The sequence below is a fragment of the Heterocephalus glaber genome, unplaced genomic scaffold (assembly GCF_053883595.1).
Source record: "Heterocephalus glaber isolate CG9 unplaced genomic scaffold, H.glaber_assembly_v1.0 deba00001600, whole genome shotgun sequence".
NCBI classification, from domain to species: Eukaryota; Metazoa; Chordata; class Mammalia; order Rodentia; family Bathyergidae; genus Heterocephalus; species Heterocephalus glaber.
In genome coordinates this window covers 5252795-5271663 of record NW_028258372.1, presented here as the reverse complement: position 1 = coordinate 5271663, position 18869 = coordinate 5252795, and the positions used below count along the sequence as shown (strand labels likewise).

At 39.2% G+C, this 18869-nt stretch overlaps 2 protein-coding genes across 2 annotated transcripts in view; one reads left to right on the top strand and one right to left on the bottom strand.

The window, feature by feature from the left end:
* Positions 1 to 18869, bottom strand: part of Catspere (catsper channel auxiliary subunit epsilon) — a 127067-nt gene that overhangs the window by 364 nt on the left and 107834 nt on the right. The window contains exons 21-22 of the mRNA XM_013075321.3: positions 16157 to 16314; positions 3200 to 3253 (exon numbers count right to left, since the gene is read on the bottom strand). Coding sequence (XP_012930775.1) covers positions 3200 to 3253; positions 16157 to 16314 — 212 coding nt within the window. The remainder of the gene's footprint in view (positions 1 to 3199; positions 3254 to 16156; positions 16315 to 18869) is intronic.
* Adss2 (adenylosuccinate synthase 2) overlaps positions 14821 to 18869 on the top strand; it is a 149703-nt gene continuing 145654 nt past the window's right edge. Inside the window, exon 1 of the mRNA XM_087194063.1 lies at positions 14821 to 14909. Within this exon, the coding sequence (XP_087050189.1) occupies positions 14836 to 14909 (74 nt within the window). The 5' untranslated portion in view covers positions 14821 to 14835. The remainder of the gene's footprint in view (positions 14910 to 18869) is intronic.

Sequence of the window (18869 nt, the reverse complement as noted above, 5' to 3'; positions counted from 1 at the left end):
TGCCTCTAGCCTGAAACAGAAACTAATAAGACATGGTGCGTATGTTAGGGCGTTTGAGTGTCTGGCGCTGGCCAGGGCAGAGAACAGTGTGATCAGTAAGCAGGAAGGAAGCATGAAGTTCTGCGGGAGCCATGTGTCACAGAGGGGGGAGGGCTGTCGCCATGCCTTGCAGGGGACCCTATTTTTAGCCAGATAAAAATGTCTGGGACCAGAGGGACCAACTGTGGTAGAGCAGTGTTGTAGGTATATGCAAGGTGATGGAAGCAGAAGGAAATTTTAAGATCTTTCTTGAATGTTCTAGAACTAAAACTAGTTCATGTGCCAGGTAGAGTGATGAGAAACAGGAACCAAAGGTGGGCAGAGGGGCTCAGGGTGCAGCTCAGTGGTAGAACTCCTGCCTAGCACCTGTGAGGCCCTGGGTTGGATCTCCAGCACTGCAGCTAAGAAACAAGCAAAAAAATGAGTGGACAGGGGCCAGATGAGACAGACTATACTAAGCTAGAGCCTAAATTTCAGCCAGAAAGTGAGGGAGGAGGGAGTTTCAGACACGTGATAGAGGGTAAACATTTGGAAGGATGATTCTGATGGTAGTGTGAGTGATCAATAAAAGGAGAGCACGAGTGTGAAGGCCAAAAACCCAGTGATAAGGTATATTTGTAATAATCCAGGTAAGTGATGATGTGGGTCTTGATTAAATCAGTGGCTGAAGAAATGGAGAAAATGGACACATCCAAGATACATTGAGGAGTTAGGTTGGATTGGCCTTGGTGATTGTTAAGCTGTAGGATTTGAGAAATAAGGAATAAAGGTTGTTACCTAGGCTTTGAGGCTAGTTCAATATGATGACAATGCACTGAGAGGAAATCCAGAGGGGAGAACTTCTCCTCCGCCTTCTCTTCCTCTCCACCTCACAGATGGGGTCTTCCTCTGTTGCCTGGACTTAGTAGCTGGGACTGTAGGGACACGCCACCACACCTGGCTTGGAGCACTATTTGTGTGTGTGAATATGGTTGATTTATGAATTTCAGACACCTGAGGATCAGCCAGGTTTGTGTGTGTGTGTGTGTGTGTGTGTGTATAGCACTTAGCACTCTCAGCTGAGTGCCAGGCATCTACCTCTTCACCCAGCACTCTGCATAGCTGCCTCCCCTTGGAGACTATTTCATTCTTAGGCCAACACTTAGCTGCTGCTGCTGCTGCTGTTATTTGTTACCCAGTATTGGATGTTAATTTTGATTATCTTTTGAACCATAATTATTGGTTGAAGTGTTACAGTTTTCCAAGTCACTTTAACCCAGTGTTTCTCCTCTGTGGCTATAAACATGACCTAGCTTCAGTGAATGGCTTCCTTTTTTATAATTTAAATAGCATAACTGTCTGCTATCTGTCAAGCATGGTGCAAGGTGTGGACAATACAGTGATGAGTAAAAATAGCCATGGGCCCCATCCTTAGGAATCTTACATTTTAGTGGGGATATAATAAATAAGCAAATAACGATAAACCTAAAATTGCAAATTATGATAAGGAGAGATATGCAATGCAATGAAAGCTCATTGTAGCAGGATTTAACCTGGTGAATGGGGTCATGAAATGCCTTCATTAGTAAAAGATAATTATCCCAGTATCTGAAGAATAAGTAGAAGTAAAGTTGGTCAATTTAAGTAGTAAAGAGAAAAGCAGAGAGTCCAGATAGACATATAGTGTGTGCAGAGGTCCTGCTGTGGGACAGAGTATAGAGCTGGCTGGGGACTGAAAGAAGGTTGGTGGGTCTGGAGCTGAGGAAACAGTGCGGACACAATCTAAGATGAGGAGAAGTAGGTCGCGGCTAGATCATAAGTCCTTCTTAGGTCATATTATGGAATTTTACTTTTATGGAGAGAAACTTAATGGGGTTGAAGCTACTAGAATTAGCATTTTGAAAATATTGCTCTGGCTCTTGTGAGAATGAGAAAGAAAAAAGTAGGAGTAGAAGAGGGGAGTTCAGCTAGGAATTTGTTTCAGAGATACAAGTGGTAGCTTGGATAAGAATGATGGTGGTTGTTGACAAGGGGACCCATTCAAGGACTACTTAGGAGAGCAAATGAATGGGAGCCATGGTGGTTGGGTGAGTAGCTGTGGATCTCCAGTCACTGCCTGTGAAAGGGGCTCTCTTACTGGAAGACACTCACCACCAGCCAACCTGTTTGGCTCTGGTACCCTTTGGGGTCGGCAGAGGCTAAACCGTGGCCACTAACCTATGCGGCACTCTGTGGTTGCCCTGGCTGCTGGATCAAGCTGAGTAAATAGGGGCAAACAGGCGAGAGCCTCCTCACTTAGTCTTCCTCCTCTCCTTCCTCCCTTGGACGGACATACTACTCTCCATACTCACCCCCATCAACAATGCCAACCTAACGAGGAAGAGAAGTTGCTGCAATATATTAAACATGTTTCCCCAGTTACCTTAGAAACAACTCTTTGGTTATTTCGTTTAGAAGTTATTCATACCATTAACCTTCCATAGCATAAAAAAATCAAGGCATCAGTAATATTTAAAGTAAGGCCATGAACAACTTGTCTTCTATTTTATTTTTTGGTCCTGGGCCTTGAACCCAGAGTCTCATGAATACTAAGCACGTGCTCTACCACTAGAGCTACACCACCAGCCCTTGTTCCCTGTTTTTCATTTTCCTTTAACATTTTACAAAAAAACCCAGAACAAATAAAAAACACCCCAAGACATCAGGCCCTGAGGTCCTGACTTTAATCTTGTTGTTGTTAAAAGAGACACAAGAAGGATTTATTAGAGGGGGATTTAGGGTGCACTCAGATCAGAGTGCGGTGCTCAGAGAAATGAAGCGCCCCTAACTGTAGTCTGGAGGCACTTTCATCTGTTCTCCAAAGTAATCGGAACTGAGTCAGGGAAATGTCTCCACTGCTTGTTTCCTGGGCACACGACAATGATTTCATAGAGAGCAAAAAAGAAATCGACTGACTTTGCAATGAACACTTCATGCAAGTTTTAAATCTGATTTTGTTTTTAGGATTCGTTTAAACTTCATGCCATATAGTAATGTTTTATATGATAGGATTTACATTGGGGATCCCACATAGTGAGTGTATAGGCTTTGTTTTGGGAGGACACTGGGGTCCATTTCCTATTGAGCTGCTGTTTATATATTTTAGAAATTCCTTCATGCCTCATGAGGTACTTCTCATTACCTGGGAATCACTCCAAAGATCTCTATAGCAAATATAGCTGTTAGGTTACAGAAACTGCAATTAGAAAAAAATAGTATTAAAGGTTCAATTAAATATATTTAAAACTGCTTCTATATCTCTATGGTAACAATCAAATCAAATATAATCTTAGGGTGTCATTTATTGAGAAGGGATAGAATAGACCCATTTATTTAACAGCTATGATTATTTTTCTGTACATCTTAGACTACTATGAGATTCCTTAGAGGTTAGTAACACAGTGTCCTCACAGCATTATTTTATTTTAATAGTGGCTCCAAGGCAACAGTAATAGTGAGATCTATCTGCCTATCTATCTATCTATCTATCTATCTATCTATCTATCTAATTGTGACCAATAATAAGTATTGACAGAAGTAATACACAGTTTATTGGGCATTAATATTTAGTGAAAATTAAATGCTAATTGAGCATTTGCTATGTACTGGGCAGTGTGCCAAATTCTTATATTCATTATCTTAGTCGATCCTTTTAGATGAGGAAACTGAGGCTCAGACATATTATGCAACTTGCTGAAGTTGCCACAGTTGTTTGGATAGCAGAGCTGTCATTTGAATTCAGGTTTTTCTTGTCCTGGACCCCATGAAGTTCACCTGAAGCAGAGTGACTCCTTTGGGGAGGCTGCAAATCTTAGGGACTTGATATATGGAATGGTATTATCGTGCCTAAAATTACCAAGTCTCACTCAAACTTAGCATATTATTTGGAATGAGGCAGAAGATGGCTAAGTAAACATGATGCAGTTTTACTTACCTTCATGTGGGGGAGGCAGAAGAAAGGAGTTTACTTTTATTGAGTATTTTCTATGTGCTTAGCTTACTATGTGGTTAGCTTCATTTACTTCTCAGAATAGATAGGGACTACTGACCCATTTGACAGATATAGTCATAAAAAGGCCTAGAAATTTGCTTAATTTTGAATTTTACTTTGATCAGAACAAGGAAGGGATATATATTATGCACTGATAAAGAAGATATAATAATCCTAAATGTGTATTTACCTCAAACAAAGAAAATACATGACACAAATACTGGTAGAACTAAAAGGAGAAATAGATAAATCCTTAATTATAGTTGAAGACATCAGCATTCCTCTCTCAGAAATTGATAGGAAAAGTAGACAGAAAATTGGTATTAAATTAAATAAAAATTGAGATGTCAGAAATCCCTTAGTATATAGGAATAAATCTAATGGCTTAGGGAAAGAAAAACATTGAAGTGAATTTGTCAGATGTGAGTTACTCATCTACACTGAGGGAGGGCCCAGAAGAAACTCCATTCATCATGGCAATGGGAGCTACATCGACGTCAGAAACACCGACATTTAAAAAAGTGTTTTATGGCTCTTTTCTGCCATTGAAATGGGTTCTTTAATTTCAGTAAAGATGGAGGGATCCTATACAGTATAGCAGAAGCAAAATAAACTAATTAGAGATGAAGGATGCATAATTACCCCTAGTGAAAACGGGCCTTTAGTACTTGTGGTTGTCAGTATTGTCGCTTTGTTGGATTGAGAGATGCCTAGGAAATTACTTGTGGCAGACCACAGTGACCAGAGTCAAAGCAGGCTGTATATGGAGCAGGCATTTTCCCCCTCATCATTGGCTGTAACGTACTCAAGCCCATGGGACTCACAGGAGCACAACGGTGCCGCAGGCGAATATAGCTTCCTCGCCAGTGGCTGCAGCTGAGGTCTAAGTCCTGATCTGTGAAGCAGCAGGGCTCCTGGTGCGATAACACAGCATCCGAGGATCTTGTGGCTCCAATCCACGTTCCATCCCGGAGCTGCCCATCCCTTAACTGTTTTCAGTAACTTACTAATCAACCATAACTGACCTTTGGTCAGTTCCGCTCCTTCTACAAGTATGCCCAATCCTCCTTTCTACAAGCCCTGCCTGTGTCAACTGATATCACTGGATGCCATATGAGTCCCTCTACCCTATTCTTATCCATGCCTCTATAATCAGTAAAGCAGTAAATACTGACCGACCTGGCTGCTTGTGGTCTTCACCACATGCTCGGCCTCCTCGCTACATGTTCAGTGTGGCCCATTCCAGATCCCCGCTATCTGTTTAGGTCTTGTTTCTGTGTCTTTTTTTTCTTTCTTCTCTCTTCCTTTCTTTCCTTCTTGGCTGCTTGCTTGCTTTCACTTTGTGTTGTATTACCTTGTAGGAGATCGGAATTCTTGGCCGTGGCCTGGATAATTACTAAAGCACATTGCTGGGTGTGTCTGTGAGGGTATTTTCAGAGATAATTGGCATGTGGGACAGCAAACCAATGGGAGAGACCTGCCCTAAATGTGGGCAGCACCATCCAGCTGGTCAGGTGCCCAGGTAGAGCAAAAGAGGAAAGGAGGAAGCCCACCACACGTGCTCCTTCACTCTCCCTGCATTCTGCCATGAGGTGAACCACTTTGCTGTACCACATGCTCCCTACCATAATGTGTTGCTTCATCCAGGCCCAGAAACAATGGAGCTAAGTAATCATGGATTGAAATCCCTAAAACCCATAAGCCAAAATAAACCCCTCCTCTGTTAAATTATATGTTGTTATGATTTATGACTAGATGTCTCCCTAAAGCCTCATGGGATCATAGGCAGGACTTTTGGAAGGTGATTGGATTACTGGGACATTATAGCTGACTTGCTGTTAGAAGGTGGAGCCTGGTTAGAAGAGGAGATCACTGTGGGTGTGACCCAGAAACTCATACATTCTTTCTGGGCTCCCTCGATCCTGTCGGCTTCCTGCCCACCATGCTGTGAGCAGCCCTCCTCTGCCATGCCCTTCTGCCATGTCACCCTGCCTTGGAACCAGCAGACTAGGGCCTGAAAACTCTTGAAACTGTGAGCTAAAATAAACATCTCCTTTAAATTGCATGTGTCAGCTATTGTGTCTCAGTGATAAGGAAAGTAACTAAGATATATATATATATATGTCACCATATATATAGTCACTATCTCACACACACATGAGCAGTGCTCTAGATTACTTGACTTCTACAAAGAAAGTAAATCTGGTGCACAGAGGGCTGAGATGAGGCATCATAATAGAGGATCACATACTTTTGCCTAATTCTCACACCTAAGTCTGATGACATGGCTGGAACAGCTTGAATTTCTTTTTTCTTTTTTTTTTTTTTGGTACCAGGGATCGAACTCAGGTCCTTGCGCTTTCGAGGCAGGCAGTGGAGACACTGAGCTAAATCCCTGGCCCAAGGAACAGCTTGAATTTATGGGAATTCTTGAGAAAGAAAACCATGAAAACAGCCTATGTATCTTGTCTAAAATCTTCCTCCTAGTTTTCCCTCTACAAATTCCATGAGTTGTAAGTTGCATGACACAGTTTTGAGAATGAAAGACAAGTTGCTGCTCCTTGTACTCCCTACCACAGAAAAGGACTATATGGTGTGTGTTTGTGTGGGTGTGGGTGTGTGTTTCCTACTTTGGATTTTGGAGATAGCATGCACCACACTTCGCTGTGCTTCTCCAGTAATTAAGAAGGAACTGAAAGCCACCCAGAATGGGACCCAGGGTGAAGAGTTTTTCCAGATGGTCCAGGTAATGCAAATAGTCCTGGGACTACTCTTACGACCTAACAGATCTAAAGGTGCTTGATGTGTTTCTGGCAGGTTAGGAAGTTGTATGACTGTGGATGTTGTGATAGGGAATATCAGCAGTCTCCTCTACAGTTCTAAAGTAAATGCAAACATTCTTTGTCAGGTTTTTCTAAGAAACAGCATATGGGGAGGGCTTTGGTAGAAAATAAACTGCTGACTACATAAGACCAGGTGCCTATGAAACCTGGGATGCCAATTATCAATTGTTATCTCTAACATCATAAAGCTAGCAGTGCTCAGCTGAACTCTATCATTAAATGCAATAGCTTATTTGTAGTTCCACTTTGCCTAGACATGGGGATTTCTTTATGACTTCCCTGATTATAAAAAAAAAGATTTACAGATTGCTCTGAATATAGCTATGGATAGCAGTGGCATTATAGCTCTATTCAGAAACAGTCTTGAAGAACAATAGAGAAGAGAAAACTTCCTAGTATAATGTTAAGTAGGATATATTTTTCAACTTTTCCTAAGAGGAGAGATGATCTGTGGCCTAATCATGGTTAGGGACTAAATGTTTGTATACATGGCCAGGACTCATAAGGAGTAAGAATTGATGAGAGGAAACTCTAGAGAAAAGGTATATAAATGAACTTCTTGGAGTAACAGTAGAGTATTAGAATATTTGGGTCTCCCATGAATGTTTATCAAAAGAGATTCATTAGAGAGGAGGCTTTTAGTTTGTCAGTTGGCAACCATATGGGTAGCCTCTTCCCTCAGCTACCCAAATGCTTGCTCATTAGGTTTATAAATAATGTGACTATGGTGCCTAGATTTCTCCTCACCAAGGCTGGATACCACCACTGCAAAATATCATATTGCCAGCAACAGCAAACCGACCTTAATCCTTCCATAGAAATACTCATCCAGAGGTATCAGACAGCCACCTGGTAGCAGATTGATTATACCACTGAGGGGTTGGTGATTCATTCTTCCTGTGACATGTTGGGGATCTGAATTTGCATTTATTATGTAGTTTCTGCCTGCAACACTGTTCATAGACATTCTGGATAGCATATACAAGGGGTGATAGAATAATACAGTGAATATATACATTTAAGAAATTTTATTATAGTGAAAGGCACATTGCTATTCATCTCCCTCAAAATACTTCCCTTGCTAACACATAGATCCCATTGTTCTTTCTGATTTCTGAAGCAGTTCTGGAAGTCCTCTTTCATGAGTGTCTTTATGAGGTCTGATAAAAAAAAATCAATGCTGTTGCCAAGTGCTATCCAACAGAAAGGCGAGGCTATAAAAACATCACAGTGGGTCCTCATTCACCTTATTCACTGGATCTTGCACCATGAAAATTATGGCTCTTCCCAAAGACAAAATAACCAAGAAAGGTAAATGTTTTGAATCAATTCAGGGCATCAAGGCAGCCACAACAGAGCAACTAAAGACATGAAAGAGGACTTCCAGAACTGCTTCAGAAAGTGGCAAGAATAGTGGGATGAATGTGTTTGAAGCAAGGGGAAGTATTATGAGGGGGGATTAATAAAAATGTGTCTCTTACTGTATAAATTTTTTAAAAAATTTAAAACATATTGTATTTTTTATCACACCTCATATATTGTCAGATTGTCCCACATAAGATTGCTTCTGAGTAGGGAGCTCATTTTATAGCAGAATAATTCCATGATATATATGGAATTCACTGGCCTCACAGATGAGCAGCATGGACTTTCTTTTTTTTTAGTTTTTTGAGACAGGGTCTTGCTATGTAGTTCAGGGTGGCCTTGAACTCACTTATGTAGCCCAGGCTGGCCTTGCACTTCCAGCAATCCCCCTGCCTCAGCCTCCCAAGTGCTGTGATTAGCACCACCACACCTGGCATGCAGCATGGACTTTCAAGGCTTCTGCTTCTGGTTCCTCTTCCTCCTCCTCCTCCCCCTCCCGTCCCCTCTCCCTCCTTCTTCTCCTTCTCCTTTTCCTTCTCCTTCTTCTTCCTTCTTCCTTCTTCCTTCTTCTCATAATTTGCTGATAACCCAGAACAGTTTTTGGTAGAAACCTGTTTTTCTGGTGTCAGAAGTGCTCTAGTTTGGATGATAAATTATATAGCAATTGAAATTATAAAGCCATACTGAAATGTCACTGTGAGATTGGGAGCATCCTTTCAGTGAGCTAAATACTCTGGGTCAGTGACCAAGGTATGGTGGTATTTCTTCTATAGCCCGAATATATGAGTTTGAGAATCAGAGTGATAGAATTGGGACTTGGATCTCTCACTGTTTCACTTATAAATCTAGACACATATGGCTAGGGATAGCAAAGAGCTCAGATTCTGTAGGGAGAAAAGTTAAGGTCATCCCATCAGGAAACAAAATTGATGGCCAAAGAGAGAGAATAGAGGTTGGGAAATAAAGAAAGTAGAAAGATACCAACCATAGTTTCATGGCCATGTACAAATATTAGCAGTGTAGTAGCTACATCTATTTTCTATCTTTCCATTTTATATTTGAACTAAGTTTTGCTTTTTTGTTCTCCTTTCTCCTCTACTCTTTCATATAAGGTTTGTTTGTAATATGTGGTACAGACTATGAAGTCAGGATCGTGAGAAAATTAAAGGAGGCATAAATATTCAGAGACTGCACTTGGAGCTAGATGCAATAAATGACCATGATTTGTTCCCCCTTTAGGATAATAAATATATTTTGGTTATTTAAGTATAACTACATAGGATAGTTATAATTATTTTGTTGTTCTTTAGAAGCTGAAGTCTTGGGGACAAGTAAACAATGATGTGGTCTATAATGGACATCTGTTTTGTTTTTTTAGTTCCCAGCACCTTTTGTTAAAAAGGCTGTCTTTTCACCAACATATGTTTTTGGCATCTTTATTGAGAATCAGGAGGCTGTGGCTGCATGGGTTTATTTCTGTGTTCTCTAGTTTATTCCATTGGCATATATTTCTGTTTTTATGCCAATATTGTACTGTTTCTGTTACTATATCCCAAGGTATATTTTGAAATTTGCATATCATGACACCTTCAGCATTGTTGCTTAGAATCGCTTTGGCTATTTGGGGTCTTTTGTGCTTCTATATGAATTTTAGGATTGTTTTTTCTAGTTCCATGAAGGTCATTGGTATTTTGATGGGGATTACATTGAATCAGTAGATCACTTTTGGTAACATGGCCATTTTTACAATTTTGATTTTGCTAATACATGAATATGGGAGTTCTTTCCATCTTCTAGTGCCTTCTTCAATTTCTTTCTTCAGTGTCTTGCAATTATCTCTGTAGGGGTCTTTCGTCTCCTTGACTAGGTTTATTTCTAGGCATTTTATGTAATTTTTTGAAGCTATTGCAAATGGAATTGGTTTCCTGATTTCCTTCTCAGCAGATTGGTTTTTGGTGTATAAGAAAGCTATTAATATTCATATATTGATTTTGTATCCTTATTAGATTTAAGAATCTTTTTATGGTGTCTTTAGGGTCTTTTAAGTACCTGTATAGAATCATATCATCTTCAAATGGGGTAATTTGATTTCTTCCTTTCCTATTTGCATCACACTTATTTCTTTCTCTTAAAGCTTAATTGCTTTGGCTAAAATTTCAAAGACTATGTTTAACAGGAGTGTTCTTGATTTTAGAGGAAATGGTTTCAGCTTTTCTCATTCAGTATAATGTTGGCTATGGGTTTGTCATACACAGCCTTTACTGTGTTGAGGCAAGATCTTTCTATACCTGGGTTTGTCAGGGCTTACATCATAAAGGATGTTGGATTTTGTCAAAGGAATTTTCTACACCTATTGGGATGATCATGTGATTTTTGTTTCTTTTTTTTTTGGTACTGGGGATCGAACTCAGGACCTTGTGCTTGCAAGACAGGCACTGGAACCACTGAGCTAAATCCCCGGCCCCGATCATGTGACTTTTATCCTTGATTCAATTTATGCGCTGTATTACATTTACTAATTTGGGTATGTTGAACCATCCTTGCTTCTCTGGAGTAAAAGCAACTTGATCATGGTGTATGATCTCTCTAAGGTGTTGTTGCAGGTATTTTATTGAGGACTTTTTGCATCTTCTTCATCAAAGATATTGTCTATAGTTTTCTTTTGTTGTTGTTGTTGTGTCCTTGTCTGGTCTTGGTCAGGGTGATATTGGCCTTACAGAATAAGTTTGGAAGTGTTCCTTCCTTTGTATTTCATGGAATAGTTTGAGGAACATGGCTGTTAGTTTTTTAAAGGTCTGTTAAAATTCAGCAGTGAACCCAGTTCTAGGCTTTGTTGGGAGGCTATTACTGCTTCAATCTCATTGCTTGTTATTGATCAGTTTAGTTGTTTTTATATTCTCTTTGTTCAATTTTGGAGGTTGTATGTGTCTAGAAATTTACCCATTTCTTTTACATTTTCCAACTTATTGAAATATTAGTTATCAAACTAATTTCTAATGACCCTCTCAATTTCAGTAGTGACTGCTGTAATATATACTTTTTCATTTCTAGTTTTACTAATTTGGATTTTTTCTCTTTTTCTTTGGTTAGTTTGCTATATTATTATTGGTTAGTTATCTATATTATTTATCTTTTCAAAGATCCAATTCTTGGATTCATTGATCCTTTGTATTGTTCATTTAGTCTCTATTTCATTAATTTCAGCTCTGATTTTTATTATTTTTTTCCTTCTACTGATTTTGAGTTTGGCCTGTTCTCAATTTTCTAAGCCTTTGAGATGCATTGTTAGGTTGGTTATTTGAGATAGCTTTGTTTTTATTCCCTTTCTGGGACAAAACACCAACACCTACAACTTGAAGGAGGAAAGGTTTATGGTTATGGTTCCAGTCCATGCATGGTTGCTTGGCTCCCAAGGCAGAAATGACATGATGGAAGGGTGTGACAGAGGAAAGCTGTACAACCCATGGCAGTCAGGAAACAGAGAAAGAGGAGGAGCCAGTATCAAGAATGCAACCTTCCAGGTCATGCCCCCAGTGACTTGACTTTTCCAACCAGGCCTCACCTCTGCCATGTGAGGCTTTGGGGACACATTTTAAATCTAAATCATAACAGTTGTGTTTCCATTTTCATTTGATTCTAGGAATTTAAAAATTTACCTCCTGGTTTCTTAAATGACCCATTGATTGTTCAAATATATATTTTTCAATCTACCAGTGTTTGAATAGTTTTAGTAGTTTCTCTTTAGTTGATTTCTGGTATCATTCTGTTATGATCTGATAAGATGTGGAAATTATTTCAACTTTTTTGTTTTTGTAAGACTTATTTTATGGCCCAAATATCATCTCTTTTGGAGAAAATTCCATGAGCTGCTGAAAAGGAGGTATAGTTTACAGTTGTTGGATGGAATAATCTGTGGATGTCTAAGCCCATTTGGTCTATAGTGTAGTTTAACACTGATATCTTTTTTTTGGTACCAGGGAACGAGCTCGGGACCTTGCGCTTGCGAGGCAGGCGGGGGAACCACTGAGTTAAATCCCTGGCCGCTAACACTGATATCTATTGGTGAGACTGGAGTATTAAACTCTCCTACTATCATTGTATTAGATCTTTGTGTCTCTGAATAGTGCTTGTTTTATGAAATTGGGTGCACTTATGTTTGGTGCATATATATTTACAATTATATCTTCATAATGAATTTTTCCCTTTACTAATATGTAATGACTTCCTTTGTCTCTTCTAATTTTGTCTTGAAGCCTTCTTTGTTGGTTATGAATATTGCTACTCCTGCTTGTTTTTTTGGATCCCATTTATTTGAAATATCATTTTCTATCTTTTTGCTTTTGGTCTGTGTATGCCTTTGCATATACCAAAGAGTTGTTTTTGTTTTGGTTTTTTTTTTTGGTACTGGGGATTGCACTCAGGTCCTTGCACTTTCAAGGCAGGCGGCAGAACCACTGAGCTAAATCCCTGGCCCAAAGAGTTGTTTTTAATCTAGTCTGCCCATTGTGCCTTTTAATTATAGGGTTAAGACCATTTACATTCAGGGTTATTATAGAAAGGTATGTATTAATTCCTATCATTTTGGTGTTGTACTAATGTTTGATTCTTTGCTAACTCTCAACTTATCTACTCTTCCTCTTCAGTGTGTAGGATTTATTTAGCTATATTCTGTGATGCTGGTTTATTGGTTATAAATTACTTTATGCTTATCTTAAAAGGTCATTATTTCTCCTTTAATTCTAAAGGCTAGCTTTGCTAGACATAGTAATCTAGGTTGGCAGTTATTTTCTCTCAGGGTTTGAAACATGTCATCTCATGCTCTCCCAGCATTTAGGGTTTCTACTGGAAGCCTCAATAATAATACAGAATAAAGGCTGAGGATGTAGTTCAGTGGTGTTGTGCCTGCCTGGCAAGCACAAGGTCCTGATTTTGATCTTGGTACTGCAAAAACAAAACAAAACAAAACAAAACAAAAACAGAGTAAACTAAAAGGTTAAAAATTAATAAAAGTAAAAATAATAATAAAAGTATGATTTTAGAGTATAGGAGAAACTGCCTTTGAGAGCTTTGCTCAAACAGTGAGAGTGCATTTATCCTGTTTTACTGTGTTTTTCTATTAACTTTCTATTTTCTCTCCTCTTTTCTTTTATGTGAAGCACTTACTGCTCTGTCCCTTTTCTCATCAGCCTCAGTTCCTGAACTGGGGTATCTTTCCAACCTCTTCTCCTCTCTCTTTTAATCAGCTAACATATGCATGTTCTTGAAATCACCGTAGAAAATACCCACATTTGTATTTTCCTCTTTTTATCCTCTCCTCTTCCCTCCGACTCCAGGCTCAAATTAGAATTTTTAACTATGTGTAGGATATCTTCACTTAGATATTTCACTGTTCCCTCAAATTCAAAGTCAAAACTCTTCTCGCAATACCTCCTCCAATGCGCTAATAAAAATGTAGAAAAAGAGAATATCCCTGTGTTTGAATTTATTACAGTCTTTGAAAAAGCTTCTCCCCCAAACCGCCTTGTTACCTTTGTGATCAAAGAAAATCACCTTATTTTAATCACTTAGGCTGGAAAGCTTAAACCACACGAATTCCTCCTTTTCTTTCATTTGCCACATTAGATCAAGATAATCTTATATTTCCTGACACACATTAGATATTTCACTCCCTTTTCTTCCATTCTCACTGCCACTAGGGCTTCCTCTAACCTCTTGCCTTATTAACATCACTCTTCTCACTTACCTAGATAGAGTTTATTTTCCTTCTATACCATTCTTTATGCTGCTCCCAGGTTTATTTCCCTAAAACTGTTTCACTCTCTTAGTGAAGAAACTGAAAAGGCCCTCAAAAGCATGTGTTGAAATTTACTTAAACATTATGAATTGCCTTAAATTTGTCTCCCTTTTTTGTTTTCTACCTTCCTCACTCACAGAGCTACCTACCTTCCCTCACAACTGTGTGAGCTGAAGACCATATGCTAACAGTCAGTTTCTTTCCATTACTAGTGTGATTTCCTTCACCTAAAGTGTCTATCCTGGTCCACTGGCAATGTAAATTCTACAGGTTGAGGATCCTTAATCTGAAAACCTGAAATCTGGAATGCTCTAAAACCTGAAACATTTTGAGCTCTGTCATGCCAGAAGTGACACATTCCATACCTGACTTCATGTGATGGGTCAAAGTCAAGCTGAAGATAAAGAGATAAGTAAATGATTTAGGTAATGAGGGAAATCCAACATTAAATTAATCCTTGAAAGAAGCTCAGAGCAAGAGTCAAATTACACCAAATGCCTGAAAGGGTAAAGATGTGTTTGCCAAGACCACTTGTGCTTTGGGGACCCAATAAGATCATGGAGGCATGTAAACCTGAATGACTTTTCCCTGGGTGACATATTCATACAATAGAATGGTGGGCTGGGATTCTAGTAATGTGGCACTATCTTTTGAATTGTACGTCTTTGTGTGTGTGTGTGTGTGTGTGTGTGTGTGTGTGTAGTACTGCGAATCAAACCCAAGGGCACTCTACAACTGATCTAAATCTCCAGCCATTTTTATTTTTTACTTTTAGACAGGGTCTCATGAAGTTGCCCAGGCTGGCCTTGAACTTGCCATTCTCTTGCCTCAGTTTCCCAAGTTGTACCTGGGATCACAGGTATGTGCCACTTTGCCCAGCTCTTTATCCTCTTAATGAAAGGGAGCCCTGTTTAAAGACCAGGGGGTGGGCTGTGACATTGTGAAATATGTGACAGTGTATTTTTTCTCCTTCTTTATTTGGCATACAACTCATAAAATCCTTGGAATCTTCAAAAGGATAAGTGTCATTTGGTAAGCTAATGATTGCTTGATGGCTGGCAGTCCCGAGGTGGTTTCAGTATGGGGACTGGTCAACAGAAAGACCACAGCCAGATTAGACTTTAGTCCCCCACTGCCACCCCCCAGTCTCCAGGGTGGGGAGAAGGGCTGTTGGCTAAATTGATTACCAATGGTCAGGGTAATCAATTATCGCCTATTTAATGAAGCCTCCAGAAAATGCAAATGTACTGGGTTTACAGAGCTTTTAACACTCAGAGATTCCTGGAGGTGGTACACCCAGACAGGCCATTGAAGATTTGTACCCCTTTCCACAAGCCTTGCCCTGTAAGCTCTTCATCTGCATCCTATGTAATATCCTTTATAACAGACCAGAAAACCAACAAACAAAGAACAAAACAAAAAAACCAACACAGGAACAATAAAACTGTGGTATAAAATTGTCTTTACACTATGTATATAGGTATATGTGAAACATAAATGAATTTTTGTAGTTAAATTTGAGTCTTATTCCTAGATATGTCATTATGTATATGCAAATACATTATGTATGTGCAAATATTCCAAAATCTGGGGGAAAAAAGTCAAATCTGAAACAATTCTGGTCTCAAGCATTTTAGATAAGGGTTACTCTATCAGTACTAATATTCCATGTCCTCTAGGAAATTTTCTTCTATTCCTCAAAATAGCATCAATCTTTCCCATCTCTGAATTACTACTGGGCCTGCTAATAACACAAATGATTAGACTTGAAAAATATCTCATGTATTTAACTTCTCTTGGTTACCAAGCAACTTAATTATAAGCATCTTGAAGGCTGAAATTGTGTTTATCTTATATTTGAATCTATGAAACATAGTAGATGAAACACAGTAAAGTTCTCAGAATGTAATTTCAAACCCAGTGACTAATATTTAACATTAAATCTCCCACTCCCATAGAATGTTTTAATGTGATTGCTACAAAATGGAAAAGCAAATAGATAAATACTAACAAGAACAATTAGATACTTAGGTAATATCAAATTAAATCCATAAAACAAAAACTTAATTTTGAGGAGCTAATGCTAAAATCATCATTTATATTTACCTATAGTTTGGATCCAGGATCTTCACACGAAACACATACATTCCAGAGTGGTGCCAGGGCCAAAATATATGGTTATTATTAGAAATGTTGATAATCTCATATGGTTGATCCAAATCTCCTGGTTTTCCAATAGCATAAGAAAAACAAGGCCTATAGTTCTGAAAAAGAAACAAAGACAAGAACAAAGATCATTTTCTGACTAACAAATAAAATTATATTCTTATGTTTACCTTGCAATATTCTTTAGAGATACAATGGCTATTCCTTTCTATTCCATCATTGCCTCCTCTGTTGCATTTTTAGAGCCTTTATTGGGTTAACACTTTATGAAAAGTGAAGGCAGATGCTGTTTGTTTTTTAGTGCTGGCGATTGAATCCAGGATGTCTTATATTCTTAACAAGTGTTGTATCACTGACCTACATCTCCAGCCTATGTTTTGTTTGTTTGTTTATTTGGTTTGAGACAGGGTTTTGCTGCAGGCTGCATACATAGTTCAGACTGGCCTTGAACTCATTGTGTAGCCCAGGCTGGCTTTGAACTCATGATCCTCCTCCCCTCAGTCTCCCAAGTGCTGAATTATAGGCATGCACCACCACATCTGGCTATTATGTATTTTAAAACAATTAAATTAAGATGTTAAGTTATGTTAGCTTTTTTTTTTTTTTTTGAGATAGGGTCTTGCTAAATTGCCCAGACTAGCCTCAAAATTTTTTTGTTTGTTTTCTGAGACAGAGTCTTGGTTTGTAGGGCAGGGGGCCTTGAATTCACTAGATAGCCCAGGCTGGCCTCAAACTCACAGCAATCCTCCTGCCTCTGCCTCCTGAGTGCTGGGATTTCAGGTGTGCACCACAAGGCCTGGCTGTTAGTATATTATTTTTCTAACCAACAAAACATAAAATCCTCCAAAGATGCTAACTGGGAACAGAAACTATTTAGACATAGTTGAGGTGATATATCCTTGGGTTTTTACTTTTCCCTAGAACTTTTATTTATCCCCATTGCTACTACTATGTTTTCTTGTGAGTGGGTCTCATGATACAAACCACAAAGAGTAGTTTTTAATCCCTTGCCCTCCCTTTTAAGAATCACAGATGAAACAACCTTGTGTTTTTAAAAATCACTTTATGAAAACTAAAAAACAAGATAAAAAGATTGTTAAAATTTTCAGGTGACACACCCTGCAAAAATACGTAGCGTTGGTTCTGGATTCTTTCAGGTCCTATATGCTTTCACATTCTACTTAATTTTGACTTCTCCTCTTCTACTCGTTCAAAGGAAAGAAGAAGACTCGTGAGGCAATTACTTGGGCTATGTCTGAGCTTTGGGCTAAGCAGCATCCTTCAGAGTTGCTGTGGTTTGAATTGTGTCATCCACATGTCCATGTGTTTGAAACCTGACCCCCATAGAAAGGTGTTGGGAGGGGGCCTAGTGGGAGTGTTTGAATCACTGGGGCACCTGTCCCATGAGTGGATTAATGCCATTACTGTGGAAGTAGTTTCGTCATTCTGGGAGTGGATTCCTTCTGGGTATGGCCTCTCTTGTTCACTGTCTCGTTTGCTTTGCCCTTGCCTCCTTGCACCCTTTTATCATAGATGATACAGCAGAAAAGCCCTCGCCAGCTGTGGGCATCGCCATGCTGTTAGACTCTGGTCTCTAGTCATAGGCCAGTATATTTTAATTCATTATGATTTACCCAATCTTAGGTATTCTGTGACAGCAGCACAAAATTCACTCAGAGCATATTTTCCCCCTATATATCATGAAGCATTTCTCTTTTATGAATAACTTCCCAGTCAATAGAACCTTGGTATCAAGGCTCTTGTACAGTCCCAAAAGGAGTTCCCCATGACAACCCTATGGGCAAAAATTTTAACCACAATTAAATGGTGATAATGATAAGCTCTAGAAAGAAGCTTATTATTGACTGCTGTGCCCCCAGTCTGGTACATAGTAGGTGGTATATTTGCTAACTTAATGTTGAGCTTTAACTTTCAATGTTAAAGTATTTTGCTTTTTCAATATTCAAGAGTCTGCTATACTCTCAGTATCTGCTACATCTTGCTCTCGACCCACGTTGAATGAGCTCTGATAATATGTCTTTTAGGCTAGTTCTATCCCTCTACTCAAAAGCTTGCTGAGAGTGCTATTTGGTATGCTAGGCAATCATGCCCTAGTTTCCCTGGAGACTTTTCTATTGACCATACCACCCAAAAGATTTTCTCTGAAAAATTTGGAAACTTTTATTCAAGTGTGAAGTACAGTCCTCATTGTGCCTGCCTTCACGCCACTGGATGTCACAAAATGTGAGGATGTGGACACTTGCCCTACTTACTGTTATGCCCATTACAACAATCAATTATTCTTCATTTCTTCAAGGAGATGAAGTTCTCATCAAAGCTTGTAGCTAATTCCACATACAACTTTAATGAAATGAGAATTCCACTATCCCCACTTCCTGAGAGCAGGGTTTATGAATATTTCCTCTGCCGCTTTTTTGGCCTAGCCAGAGTGCATTACCATTATCAATGGAACCCTGATTTCTTTTTTATGACATGAGAGTGAGAGGGTAATTCCAGGCCCCCTCCTTTCATCCCAGAAGTAGACAGGCACACATTCTTTCTCTGCTTATTCCAGGATATAGCTGGGACTGGGGTGGGGCAGCTCAAATCTGAGTTCTACCAGTGAAATTCCTCTCCCAAGAATTTCAATTAT